The sequence below is a fragment of the Euwallacea fornicatus genome, chromosome 15, assembly GCF_040115645.1.
Source record: "Euwallacea fornicatus isolate EFF26 chromosome 15, ASM4011564v1, whole genome shotgun sequence".
NCBI lineage: Eukaryota > Metazoa > Arthropoda > Insecta > Coleoptera > Curculionidae > Euwallacea > Euwallacea fornicatus.
The window spans coordinates 703875-717207 of NC_089555.1; the positions used below are offsets into that span (position 1 = coordinate 703875).

Below are 13333 nucleotides of genomic sequence, written 5' to 3' on the forward strand. Positions count from 1 at the left end.
CATATCGTCTATGTCCAACTAAGAACAAAGAACGCGCACTGTGTGATAGAGGTGTTTGGGTGACAGTGACATTGAAATGTCGAGCCAATCAATCGTTGTTTGAATGCTCGCGTTCTGATTTCGACATTGTCAGAGTCCTAAAATTCCAATTATCCTCTTCTTCATGTCGAATTATCGCCACTGCCGTCGTTTTCGATGTTTGAAATGGTTATGACATTTTACGTCACTGAGGATGCATTATCTTGTTTAAATATTCCCGAATTCACCCAATCCTATAAACAAGCATCCAAACTCGTCACAACCGGCAACCCTGTTGATGCCGTAGAACCGTAGCGACGCTTCGATGTTGCCATTGTCAAAGGTTGACGACGCTTCTGTAAGTTAAGCCATCATGTAATTTAATTTTTAATAAAAAGTTTTAATGTTTGCACATTTATATCTATTGTATCTGAAATATCACTGGAACAAGAGGATTTTTTCTTAGAATTCATCATTTTTGTTATCATCGAAAGATATATCCGCTTTTAAAATCTGGCAACGCAGGTTGTTCATTTGGCTCCCCTTCCCCACTCTCTTCAAGCTTTGTATATGTATAAGTGGAAGTAAGTAAAACATGGCGGAAAATGATATAGATTTATATGGGGACGATATTGACCAAGATTTCGCCCAAGTAAGTACTATTTATCTTCAACAATACTCAGTTTGATTTACTCTTACCGACTTCTCAAAGCGCCATTCTCACCAGCGTTTTTCTGCCTGTATTTCACTTGGTCCTTTTTTGCCGGTGTTGGCGTTTCCACGATTTGCAAATATATCGATTTTTCAACTAACTTTTCTTTTATAGGATGAGTATAGTGGTGAAAACGTGGACTTATACGATGATGTTATTGCGACTGGAACAAGCAATAGTACAGAAAATATAGATGCCAAATTTGAGGTGCCCGAAAATACCAATGGCACTGCACCTCCTTCAGTACCCCACACTACCTCTGGTAGACGACTACAATTGTATGTCGGAAATCTTACATGGGTATAACCATCACAAATATATGACAAACTGCCATACCAAATTATTGCATTATTTTGCAGTGGACGACAGATCAAGATATTGCTAATGCAGTACATAGTATTGGAATAAATGACTTCCATGAGGTTAAGTTCTTTGAGCACAGGGCTAATGGCCAATCAAAGGGCTTTTGCGTCATATCTCTGGGCTCTGATGCCAGCATGAGAAAATGCTTAGAGCTGCTTCCAAAGAAGGATGTTAATGGACAAAGCCCTCATGTGACTCTTACTACAAAACAGGTATATTCATATATGGTTTGTAATTTATCTGTTTGATATATAAATGTATTTCAGGCACTATCAAATTTTGAAAGTCAGTCTAAAACACGGCCAGCTCCAGCAAATAATCCCAATTCAAGACCTCCACATCCAAGTGCCCCAAATCAAGGCCCAATGCAAAACTTTGGAAACCGAATGCCTCCTATGAATCAAGGGCCAATGCGGGGCCCACCCATGGGCCCTCCTGGAAATCCTCAATTTGGTAAGGGTTGCACAAAAACACTGGTTTTATTAAAACCAATAACTCTTTTTTTATATATTTAGGTGGTCCAAGGATGCAGGGCCCTCCAGTATTTAATGGACCTCCAAACATGCAGCAACAACCTCCAAGGTACCAAGGTCAACCTCAGTGGAATGGGCCCCCAAGACCAAATGGCCCTGGACCTAATATGGGCCCTCCTATGAGACCTGGTCCTCCTCAGGGTCCTCCACAAGGTCCACCTAGACCTGGACCTCCAATGGTAAGTGCAATTTAATATACAACTTTAAGAATTTTTCACCATTTAGACCCAGTTGTGTAATTATAGTTAATAGGTTGGTTTAACTGAACCACAACTAGCATTTAGACTACTTCATAAGATTAGCATTCCTATGTAAGTCATTTAATTTATTAAACTGTATCATCTGTAAAAAAATTAGCATATGTCATATATGGTGTTTTGATTTGTTCAAAACTATATGATTTGTCTGTGATATGTAAACATGCATATTTTTTAGTTCCAAGGACCTCCACAAGGTCAGCCACCTCGTATGCCTCCTCAAGGGCCTCCCCCAGGTCCTCCGGGAATGCGACCTGATTGGAATCGTCCACCCATGCAGCAAGGTTTCCCACAAGGTCCCCCGCCCATGCAAGGTCCACCAAGAGGCCCTCCGCCCATGCAAGGACCGCCTGGAGTCGTACCACCCCAAGGACCTCCACAAGGGCCTGCTCCACATGTAAATCCGGCTTTCTTCCCTCCTAATGGGCCGCCACCGATGCAGATGGGACCTGGGCCAGGGCCAGGTAAAAATTCATTACTAGCTTGACTTATTAGAGTGAGACAACTAGTTCCTTATTGATTAATTAAACTGAACTTTTTTCTTTATAATCTTGTAGGTACCACACAATTGTATTTGTCGTGATAGGCCTTGTCAAATGGAACAGTAATTTTTTGTTGTCTCATTGGTCAATTTTATTTTGATGTAGTTATGAATCAAGGACCACCGCACGGCCCACCACATGGTCCACCTCATGGTCCACCCATGGGCCCGTCCCAGCCTCCACCCCACGGCTATGGCCCTCCAGCTAACATGTCCCAACCACCTTATGGAGGCCCGCCGCCTGATCATCGGCCTGATATCCCTCCAATCAGCGAACAGGTACAACATTGTTTTCGATAATTTTCAGTTTTACGAACCCTGAGCTTAACACTGCACTGGACTGAACAAGAAAATTTCTTTTAGGAGTTTGAGGATATTATGTCCCGCAATCGCACTGTATCTTCTTCAGCCATCGCTCGTGCAGTATCAGATGCAGCAGCTGGTGAATATGCCAGCGCAATTGAGACTTTGGTAACAGCAATTTCGCTGATTAAACAGTCCAAAGTTGCCGGTGATGATCGGTGCAAGATTCTAATCAGTTCATTGCAAGACACTTTAAGAGGGGTGGAAGATAAAAGTTACAGTTCCTCTAGGAGGGAGAGATCTCGGTCCAGGGACCGATCTCACCGGAGGGGTAGGAGGGAGAGGTCTACTTCAAGGTAAGGAAGGAAAATGACTTGATTTTTTATATTTGAGGTATTATTGTAGATACCGGGATAGAAGCAGAGAGCGCGAGCGTGAGAGAGATCGCGAGAGGGAGCGCGATAGGGACAGATACTATTCAGACAGCTATCGGGATAGGGAGAGGGAACGTGATCGTTCTAGAAGTAGGGGAGAGAGAGCTGAACGTGAAAGAGAACGAGATTACAGGGAACGGGAGACTGAAGAGTAAGTCGAATGCTAATGCACCATGAACACACTTTACTCATGCATGTCAAAGACCTTGGAGGTCAAGGACTTGCCCCGGCTAATAATTTTGTTTTATAACTTAAAATAATTGAATGGTTTTATCTTCTTAATACCGTATTATTTTTGCTTTAAAGAGCATTTCAAAAGTAAAATTCTAAGACATTTTTATTAAAGTATCATCAAAGTATCAACATGTATAGAGCATTATGGCTGTCTTACAGTGTGATTCACATTTACCTGTAAGTCATGTTAAGCAGAATGATTTTTTCACAATATAATCTTTTAATTGAAAAACTCATTTACAGGATCTTTAATTAAATTTTTATTGCAAAATAACATTAGTTATAATTGCAACAATTCAATAAAATAATCCCAGCCCATGTGTGGGGAAATGTTTTATAACAGTTCGGATATAATATAAAACTCGTAAGATTTTTTGATTTTATAGATGTGTTTATTATATGTATATCTTATAAATTATCTTTAAAAGTTTACTTTAAATACTTGTCTAAGATAAGTTGTTACAATTTCAAAAACTTAACACCAAATTGTTAGTTTGGGGCCAACACAAACAATTTTTTAATTTCAAGCACTTTCTTTCTTGTAGGTTGAAAGAGAATAGGTAGGTGAAATCAGCAATTCCTTCCTGACAGGTTTGCACGAAAAGTGTTTTTTTCTCATTTCACAGACCGCGTGTTTCCAGACCCAGGAACAAATCACCAGTAGAGGCCCCCGAAGCACCCGCAGAGGCTCCTTCCAAGTCACGGTACTACGAGGATCGCTCGTACAGGGACCGGGAAAGGGAGAGAGAACGTGAATCTGGACGCAGTCGTGACAGCGAGAGAGACAGGGACAGGGACAGGGAAAGGCGTGAAGAGTCTCATCGTTCCCGACATTAAGTGTTGGGTTGAGCTGGCTTTTCAGATTTTCTTCAATAATTAGTGTTAGTTGAATTTTGGTTTCCTGGTGAAGATTCAGCGGTAGCATTTCTGTTGCCTCATTTGACTCGATGGATTTAGCACTTATTTAAGAATTATGATGATCATTTTCGTGACGTCTGACTTCCCATCATTAATCTTAAAGAATCATTCAGACGACGGTTTCTCATTTGTAACAAATTCCATATTTATGTTTCAAAGCAGGTACGCACGTGTAGCGTACAGAATTAGTGTATTTAATCCGTAAACTGACTACTACAAAGATCGAGGAAGCAAGTTGCTTTGATGGACGAGACTTTGCTTGTCGAAGAACTGTGGACCGAAGACCGAAGCTGAAAGAAGAATGTAGAAGTCAAATTAAAAAAAAATATTTAGAAAATAAATTCGTGCTGTTTATGTTCTATTTACCTATTTCCTGTAAAAAATAATTAACGTTTAAGTTAAGATGACAGATCAGACAACCAAATAAGAAAACGACGCTTAAGTTTGTTGAATTATTTGCAAAATAGGTGACGTTTTTCTGTAATTTTGTTCATCGCGATTAGTGAACACTAGATTCTTGTTAATATTCAATTTAAGTGTTTATAAAACGCTGAGCAATAAGTCTAGGTATTTTTCAATCAACCACTTTATACATCTTTAAACTCTAACAAAAGTTGTTTATTTAAAAAGCTAAGAAATGATGGTTTATCCAGCTGTTAATTTTTAAATTATTGTGTTGTAAAATTAACCGACAGTTTAAATTCATAAGAAACATAATGTCGATGTGAAGTTTTAAGTCAAAAAGACAGGAAAATCGAATAACGCAGTCGGACAACTTCTCATCTCTAACCAAAGTATGTTCTTTCTAGTTACTGACTCCGATTTAAGGCTGTGAAACTTTTGTTATAGGTATATTCAGGATTGCACAAGAAGTCTTTAAAGTGAAGAAAAAATTATATTTTATTGTATTTTTTTTTATCTTATGTTATACACGAAAATTATTATGTTAAAAGGTAGTGGCAAGTTCGCAAAAAAATAGAACGTTCAAATGGTAATGGAAAACAGATGTTGAGCAACACGTGTTTGTACTTATTGGATTCAATCAGGCATGTGAGCGTATCAAGTAGGTACACACACGTGCAGCCTATATTCTATCAAAAAATAGGGCAGTTGTAAAGCACACAATTTTTATAGAACGCCGAAACTCATGAACTGCACTTGATGAATTTTTTCTAAGGTGTTATGCCATTTCCAGAATTTTGCAATTGATGTGTAAGTGTTGTCATCTTCTGTAAAATCATATTCCCACATGCCACGGTTGAATAAAGTCAGGTACGATATTAATTCATGCCCACCCTGCTTTTGACAATAACTGAAGTTTGCTTGTGATTTTTTTCTTCTATCCTTTCCAGACTAGATCCGCATGCGAGGCCGGAACATGCTTTGTACGCACACGTACGAGATGAAACCAATAAGTAGAAACATGTGTCACTGTTTGGTTGCTCATCATCCTCTTTCCTTCGCCAATTGAACGCTCTATTTGTTTTTGTGGTTTTACTATTAACTTTTTGCACTCATTCATCCAGACTAAATTATTTTCAATTTTCTTCTCAAACTTTTTATTCTCCATTTTCTATGGTCCCCAAATATTGCATTGACTTAAATTGTCTTTAAAAATCACTTAAAGATGGAAACCTTTATGATTTGTTATTTTTTTCTCAATGTTGTGACTAGATAGAATATCACTCCAAACAAATGTGATACAAAGAAAACTGTGATAAAGATAGAGTAATTATAATGTTAGTAATTAAATTCCTTCTTGTAAGGCATGTTTATTAAATATCAAATAAAAATTGTTTAAAAAAGTAAATATTGTATTAAAGAGTGCTTAAACTACATATCTTCTGTATCTGATTCAGAGTCGGCTTCCATGGCCTGTTTAGCCGCCCTTTCAGCCTCCTGATAAACAGTTTGAGGCACTCTTGTGTGGTGCCCATTGCTGTCCTTGCAAACCCAAGAAAGTTCCAGCTCGAAGTTTTTATCTTTAAGCTCATCATGTACTAGATAAATTCTGAAATTTTAATGCACATAATTTAAAGACAAATGATACACAGCAACTAGCAAAAGACTAACATTTTTGCCGCCTCCTTTGCAAGTTCTCGGCAAGTCAACTGTCCTAATTTAAGCTTCTCAATCTCAGTCTTACCAGATTGTTTGGCTTTCCCAGCAGCACATCCATGATTTCCCTTTGGATAATTAACATATAATTTTTTCTCCCCAGGAATAGTATTACAGTAAAAACTTTTGCAGGAATACCAGCACAACTTACATAGCTCACACCTGAAGGATCAATGGTGTACATAACAGGCTCATCGTGTTCATAACCAGCCAAAATCACACTACACCCATAAGGCCTAATAGCACTGTATAAAGTATAGGCATGCATATACATGCTGACGCGATCATTGAGATATTTTAATGGGATATTTGTGCCATATTGCTGCCTGTATTCTGCAGCCTCTCTGCGAGCAATTTGGACAATTTGTCTGGCATCGGCAATCAGGCCTGAGAATGCCTTTATAAAGAGATAAAATGCGGTTTGTGTTGTTATAGTTAAAAGCACTTTCTCACCATTCCTATGTGCTTATCAATATTAAAGATTCTCTGGTTTGTACTTGGTTCATGCAATTTTGACAAAATCAATTTTTCAGCAGCTAGAACGATCCCATCTGTGCCTTTTAGTCCTATAACAGTGCCACTGTTCTCAACGGCTTTCATAGCGTATTCCACTTGGAAAACTCTTCCGTCCGGAGAGAATTGAGATGCAGACAAGTCATACTGAAACATATATGGAGTTTAGGGAGTTTTGGTGTATAAGTTAAATAACGTACTTACCCCTGTTCCAATAGAACTCATGTTTGTGGAGTTTTTTAAGTATTGTTAAAAAATGACGAAGCTTTTCCTAAAATTTGCCTGTTGTGATTATTTTAGGTTATGTTCAGTTATATATTTCAGTGTTGCCAATTCTTAAATATGTATGTCACGCTGAGTTTGGCAATTTTATATTAATTTGTATTAATCCGAATTTAAGAAATTTAGATATGCAATACTTTATTTCTTTATATTACTTGTGATAATTAACTCAAATTCTATTTTTTATCAAATGGGATTCTGCTGCATTATTGCCGAATTTACCTTATATATTAGTATCAGAATTGATGTGTGTACTTTACTATTTTTCAAGATTGCTAGATTTGTCCTGAATTTATGAAAGAATTTTAACGTTCCAGATACGAATTGAACGGTATGCTATAACAACATTACGAGTTGTAAGCGCCAAATGCAATTTTTGTTTTGTTTTACAACGTTGTTCCATAAAAGTTCCGCATTTGAACAAACCGGTAGTTATAACATTGTTTTAGCATAGTGTTCGATTGTTGACAATATGGTGGAGGAAAACCTATATTCATTAGCTCTATTCTCTTAAAAATCATATATATTGATGTACTTAATAATGTAGGATAAAAATCTGTTCTTTTAGTTGCCCTTGAAACGTCCACTTAAATTGAACATTATTTCAACTCTGGACATATTCCAAAACACATGACACATTTCCAGTTGTCTAGCAAAATTTTCTGTTCTCATCGTCACTTTGAGTAGACGATCGCTGAAGCTTCTCGGTCGGGTTCGTTTGAAAATCTTGACGCTTAAATTTTCTAATTATAAATTGAGATAATATTTAGTTCTGTACGTCACGACGAGAATCTCACACACAATCAGAGTCGCAAGGTGACACCTTTCCTATTTTACATCTTAGACCTCGAAGTACATCCATTATATTAAAGTGGTATTTTTGTGATTGATTTCGAAAGCCTGCAAGTTTTAATTGAATCCTGTTGTGTTATATTCAAGTGATTTTCCTATGAATGGTCAGTGGGAAGACTGAAAAAGCAGAAAATTATGATGTAATTTTGTGTACTTTCATGTTTCTCTGAGTGAGAGTATATACATATGAATAGTTATATTTATTTCCTGTTACACGTGAGTACAACTACCCACTACCTAGTTTTTGAAAATTATATCGGTAGTACCGGTCTACACAAATTTTGCGCCTGGATTTTCCTGATGTAAGTGCGATTTATCTTGTTTAACTCAGTACAGCTTTTTTTTAACTATATATCTATAATTTTGACACCCTGTATCTAGGAAGTGAAGCGATGCCACATATAGAGGGTGTTAAAAAAAGAGTATAAAATATATAAAGAGGTAATGGTATGGGCCAAAAAAACAAAATAGTCGTTGTAAATGTGGGTCCGCAAAGTAGCGATTTCGAAGATATGGAAGGTTTTTATTTTTTGAAACGTTTATTTAATTGCAATTATTTATTACTCATTATGTCCAAACAATTTTTTTTCTTATCCCTTTTTTTTGCAAAAACTTGCATTTTCTTATCACAATACCAACGGTAAACATGTGACTGTTTTCAGCACACAAGTTTTCGTTTGCTATGGATGTTGAACTAATATGCATTTTTGCCTTAACACCAAAGGCAACAAATGTAGGTCGAGTATGACGGTGCTCCAGCTTATATTCCGATTGCCGTTTAAATAGCGTTTACATCAAACTTTTTCACGCAAATGCGTAAGAAGGGGCGGACCCATGTTATGGCCTGCAAGATCGCCCGATTCGAACCCTGTAGATGTCCTTTTGGGGATATTTGAAAACATTAGTCTGGCACTCCTGTGAATAGCCTCGATGAACTGCAACTACGAATTAATCAAAAATGCCAACAAGTCCCAGCCAATGAGGAGGTTTTTGGAAAGAGTTCGAATATCCTTAAGTCAAAGATGTCGTGCCTGCTTAGAAATGAAAAGAGGGCACTTTGAACATCTTATGTAACTGTATTTTTTGTTTTTACTAGAAGTTTCTTCTTTTTGTTTATTCAAATAAATAAGTAACAAATAATTGGAAAATAAATGTTTCGAAAAAGAATAATCTTCCATATCTTCGAAACTGTTACTTTGCGGACCCAAGTTTACTAAGACTTTTTTCTTTATTCTGGTCCATACTATTATCTCTTTGAATAGTTTATACTCTTTTTTAACGTTATTTATGTCTACAGGAACTTTTTGCTTATTTTGACCTAGGAAATATCTTGAAAGTTGCGCTACATGTTACGGAGACACCCTGTACATCTATTGATTACTGTAAAAGAGACAAGAGCAAATTTTTTTTATTACAAATGAGATTTTTGGATGTTTTAGATCACAAAAATTCAGAAAATTGCTATTAAAGCATTAACGCAAAACGAAAAAATCGCCGACCTGAGAAATCCCTTCAATTTGCTGCCGCAAAAAGCCCGAATTCGAAGAAATTAGTTTGGACCATACCGATCTTTTAACGCACTTGCAGCAAAACCATTAAAATGCCTCTAATTGAACCAATTTTGCGGCCTTTTGTTTGAGCAATTAGGAACATTTTTTAATTATCTTTCAGGACATAAAAGCAAAGGCATCCATTGCCGTTCCAAGAAAACTATGAACCCAAGCTGTTATTTCACAATCTCAATAACACTTCAGCTACTGGGAGCGAGCGCAGTACTGGCAATTCCAATTGCAGATATAAATGGCGCGGAAGGCGTTTTGGTACGCACAGCACCATGGGGTACCAACGTTATACTAAGGTGTGGGAGCAATGATGGGACTCACAACTTCTTTTACTGGCACTTGATCAACAAAGGAGTGATTATTGGGCCTGCTAACAAATATGACATTTCCAAATTCAGATATGAAATTTTGTCTGGAAATTTGATGATAAAAGTAAGAATGATGTAGTAATTTTTCGATACAATTTTTCCACTTAATAGAGATTATCGAGACATTATTTCTTTGTTTTAGCTGCATTTTCAACTTTGCTCTTCTGGGCCTGGGCTACTTTGTGAAATTGAACTTAAGTAGACCTGTCTGCAAAGGATTTGGCTCAGAATTGATGTTCCCCGAGGGCCCAACCCCAAGGGTCTAACTTGAACTAACCCGAACTTACATAAACCGTTCTTGGAAGGATTTTGCTCCGAATTGATGTTCCCCAAGAGTCTGACCCGAAAGGTCGCACCTGAACTAACCTGAATTAACCAGAGCTAACTCGAACTTACGTAAATCTCTCTGCGAAAAATTTTGCTAAGCATGGTTGACTTGTTATCTATCATGTGTCTATTCATATCAACCGAAAGACTAAATATTTGTGTATTTGAGTACTCCCCTACGTAAAATTTCTCAGCAGATAGTAAACACTCGTGATTTTCCATTATTTATAGCTTTAAATGGAGGTGTGTCCTTACGTCTCCCTTCACCAAAAAAAAAAATCAAAAATTCACGATCATTCGCCAAAACTCCCACTTGTAGTAGCATTCACTTTCCGCCTATACTCACACGCGCACGTGATATTCTGTCTAATATGTATTTTTAGAGCAAAGTTGAAGGTGTGTTTCTGACGTATTTAACACAGACGTACGAAGAAAATCATCACTCGAATGAAACCATCATATTTTAGGGCATCTCTACACAAGAAGAAGGCCTCTACGAGTGCGTCTCAAGGGCAGTGATCGGGGATGGCTTGAATATTCGGGTGGTCCGAATGGTCGTTCAAAATGACCGGACAGAATTCAATGATCATGACTATAACGTAACTTTCCTTCTTCATTATTTAAACTTGTCTAATAATCATTTCTGTGATTTGCAGATCACTATGATCCGGATTCTCTTAGCGCTGATTACTTTGGTGCTGCTTTCCATGGGAGCGTGGTTCGTTTACGTGATCTGGAAGGACAGATATAGATATCCTCACTATCTGAGTATGAAGAAAAAGCGTGGCTTTTTATTGTACTAAGTTGATTTTTGCATTAGTAGATAATGATGACGATGATGATAGCACTGAAGAGCTGTTCAGCCAGCCCAGCACCTCCAAAGGGCATTCAGTGAAAAATATCGTGCCTGTCAAGCCAAGGTCCATAGTGAAGGAGCCGAATTTTGATGACGTTGATATTAGCACCGACTTCAGGAGCATTTTGGATACCGCTAACGATGAATAGCAGCATTTTAGTGCCTTCTTAATATATTTGCGAATTATAGTGTGTTCAGGTATTAAATGGATTTTGTCCCCCGTGGAAATCTCGCATCTCGCCCCCCGTATCGTACGGTAGCTATTTTAATTTTTTTAAGACTGATTCAGAATTCAACAATAAAATTTGAAAAACTTGGTAATTGTCTAATAAATATCAATGTTTATCCACTCACCTTTATGCCATTAACGTTCGGATTAACGTATGAAATTCCGTTAACATATGAAGACGCCCCTAACATATGAAATGACCCTAAGGATGGTGTCGGTGCCAATGCCATCAAAATGTTCCTGGAAGTTGGACGTTGTCGTAAGTTAATAATTACTTTACGGGCTTTGACCATCTGCGAGCTCGAAACTTCTTTAGGCTTTTTTTCCCTTAAAACAAAGTTTTTTCTCCCTAACAAGGAAAGCTTTCTCTACATCTTGTAAGTACACTGCTCTGCAAAAAAACCACCTACCTCGAGATTTTAACATGACAAGACGCAATTTGTCGTCAAAATATACGGAGCGGTACCTCTGAGACGGTCACGATCCAGTTTACCATCCCGAACTTTTTTGTCGCATGCCACTGGTCGTCTATTTATCGTAACTCGAATTACCCATTGAGTTTAGAAAGTTTGTTTGCCCTCGTGGTGTATTTTCATCTTCCAGTTAATTTTAGGGTTTAGGGAAGTATCTAGGAATGCTCACAATTTTTCCCGTAGGAAGGGCACACTTACAAGCTACATGTGTGCATTTTTGGATTTCCAGATGCACAAAAGTTATTAAAAAATTTGGGTGATTTTTGTTGTTCAATTGGGTTACTGACCACATTGCGGCAAAAATTTAATACTGTTGATCATACGTGGAATGAACTTTTTAAATTCGATTCTTTTTTCTGTAATAACATGAATTTGATATAAATTATTAAATTAATTGCTAATAAAAATTAAAAGTAAATAGATTAATGCTCAGGTTTATTTGTTCAATCGTTTTATACGGTAAATGAAAAAACATTTTCTGAAATATATGGGTCAATAGTGGAGCAATTAAAACATCTCTTATATTTCTCTAACAATTAAATCTTTTATTTAGAGTCTAGTGGCATATCCTTTATTTTTAATGACTTCCCAACATCTGTTGTTTATAGACTTTATGAATTTTTCAATAAAATCTTCATATGTTGAGTTCCAAGTATTTTTCACCTCTTTGAACAGATCCGCAATGTTTTCTATAATTTTCTCATTAATTATCCTGCCAATTTTTGTGTGATTTAAGACAACTTTATGTAAACGTAGGTTCGGCACTGCCTCCGTTTCAAGATGCAGGATTCGAAAGTTTTCTTTTAAATCGCGTCTTCGGAAATTTTCAATAGTCCTTTAGGTAATTTTGATTAAGTTCGAGTCTTATTCATGGGATCGTTATGATGAACGCGCCACTGGCTTTTTTTCAACTTAAATTTTTTTTGGCATGAAGCCCAGCCGGGGCCACCCAGGTCACCAGATTTGAACCCGTTTGATTTTTCCTTCGGGGACATGAAAGGTCCTTCGCTCATCGAACTTCGATCCACATTGAGGAAGAATTCACGCTACGGATACGGGGTTCAGGTAATCAGATAAGATATGTCGCGAATATTTCAACGGATTCGGCAATCGATGATAAGACGAGGTAAGGCTTACATTAAAGTTGACAATGTTTTTTAATGTTTTTTTTAATAAAAAAAAAAAAATCGCGTGCCATTTGATCAAGTGCAGTTTTAGTGAAATGTTTTTCTTGTTTGATTTTCCTAAATTTCCGACGTTACCTCTGCGTACGCCACTAGAAGGAAAAGGAAACAAACAATTTCCAGCTTAAAAGATTACATTGTATCATGTGAAATGATTCGAACCAAGTGTTAGGTCACATTAGTTTACGTCTTGTTATTTCGGATTTTTTAAATGTAACGATACAAAAAAAGTTCGACACCCTGTATCGCGAAGACG

General features: G+C 37.2%; 3 protein-coding genes across 6 annotated transcripts; 2 read left to right on the top strand and 1 right to left on the bottom strand.

Annotated features, from left to right (window-relative positions):
* The first annotated feature begins 97 nt into the window (after nt 1–97).
* Cpsf6 (cleavage and polyadenylation specificity factor subunit 6) lies at nt 98–5216 on the top strand. 2 transcript variants are annotated; one of them, XM_066290484.1, is made up of 11 exons: nt 98–670; nt 845–1030; nt 1090–1305; nt 1360–1546; nt 1609–1805; nt 2062–2347; nt 2531–2703; nt 2788–3083; nt 3133–3312; nt 3941–3955; nt 4022–5216. In XM_066290484.1, exons 1-11 carry the CDS (start codon nt 614–616, stop codon nt 4230–4232), a joined length of 2004 nt encoding a protein of 667 aa, XP_066146581.1. In that variant the 5' UTR covers nt 98–613; the 3' UTR covers nt 4233–5216. The 2 variants fall into 2 exon arrangements, with proteins under 2 accessions (XP_066146581.1, XP_066146582.1); XM_066290485.1 differs by lacking the exon at nt 3941–3955 and having other exon boundaries at nt 104–670.
* Nucleotides 5217–6069: 853 nt separating this feature from the next.
* Nucleotides 6070–7295, bottom strand: Prosalpha7 (proteasome alpha7 subunit). The gene is made up of 5 exons (XM_066290498.1): nt 7149–7295; nt 6885–7091; nt 6583–6828; nt 6387–6499; nt 6070–6324 (listed from the first exon to the last, which is right to left on the bottom strand). The coding sequence occupies exons 1-5, from the start codon at nt 7167–7169 to the stop codon at nt 6147–6149; spliced, it is 765 nt and encodes a 254-aa protein (XP_066146595.1). The 5' UTR covers nt 7170–7295; the 3' UTR covers nt 6070–6146.
* A 622-nt stretch (nt 7296–7917) lies between these two features.
* LOC136343641 (uncharacterized) lies at nt 7918–11512 on the top strand. Of its 3 annotated transcripts, none has more exons than XM_066290501.1 (5): nt 7918–8380; nt 9750–10072; nt 10803–10934; nt 10992–11103; nt 11156–11512. In XM_066290501.1, exons 2-5 carry the CDS (start codon nt 9791–9793, stop codon nt 11338–11340), a joined length of 711 nt encoding a protein of 236 aa, XP_066146598.1. In that variant the 5' UTR covers nt 7918–8380; nt 9750–9790; the 3' UTR covers nt 11341–11512. The 3 variants fall into 3 exon arrangements, with proteins under 3 accessions (XP_066146598.1, XP_066146596.1, XP_066146599.1); XM_066290499.1 differs by having other exon boundaries at nt 7918–8294; XM_066290502.1 differs by having other exon boundaries at nt 7918–8294; nt 11159–11512.
* The last annotated feature ends 1821 nt before the right edge of the window (nt 11513–13333 follow it).

What these genes read in the sequence shown, in the direction of transcription:
- Cpsf6 (XM_066290484.1), top strand. Translation starts at nt 614, where the DNA reads ATGGCGGAAAATGATATAGATTTATATGGGGACGATATTGACCAAGAT. An exon ending in TGACTCTTACTACAAAACAG is followed by an intron (nt 1,306 to 1,359) that starts GTATATTCATAT and finishes AATGTATTTCAG; the next exon opens with GCACTATCAAATTTTGAAAG. An exon ending in TCCCTCCAATCAGCGAACAG is followed by an intron (nt 2,704 to 2,787) that starts GTACAACATTGT and finishes AATTTCTTTTAG; the next exon opens with GAGTTTGAGGATATTATGTC.
- LOC136343641 (XM_066290501.1), top strand. Translation starts at nt 9,791, where the DNA reads ATGAACCCAAGCTGTTATTTCACAATCTCAATAACACTTCAGCTACTG. An exon ending in CTGGAAATTTGATGATAAAA is followed by an intron (nt 10,073 to 10,802) that starts GTAAGAATGATG and finishes ATCATATTTTAG; the next exon opens with GGCATCTCTACACAAGAAGA. An exon ending in TAGATATCCTCACTATCTGA is followed by an intron (nt 11,104 to 11,155) that starts GTATGAAGAAAA and finishes TTTTTGCATTAG; the next exon opens with TAGATAATGATGACGATGAT.
- Prosalpha7 (XM_066290498.1), bottom strand. Translation starts at nt 7,169, where the DNA reads ATGAGTTCTATTGGAACAGGG. An exon ending in TGAGTTCTATTGGAACAGGG is followed by an intron (nt 7,092 to 7,148) that starts GTAAGTACGTTA and finishes TATATGTTTCAG; the next exon opens with TATGACTTGTCTGCATCTCA. An exon ending in GCAAAGGAGGCGGCAAAAAT is followed by an intron (nt 6,325 to 6,386) that starts GTTAGTCTTTTG and finishes TTAAAATTTCAG; the next exon opens with AATTTATCTAGTACATGATG.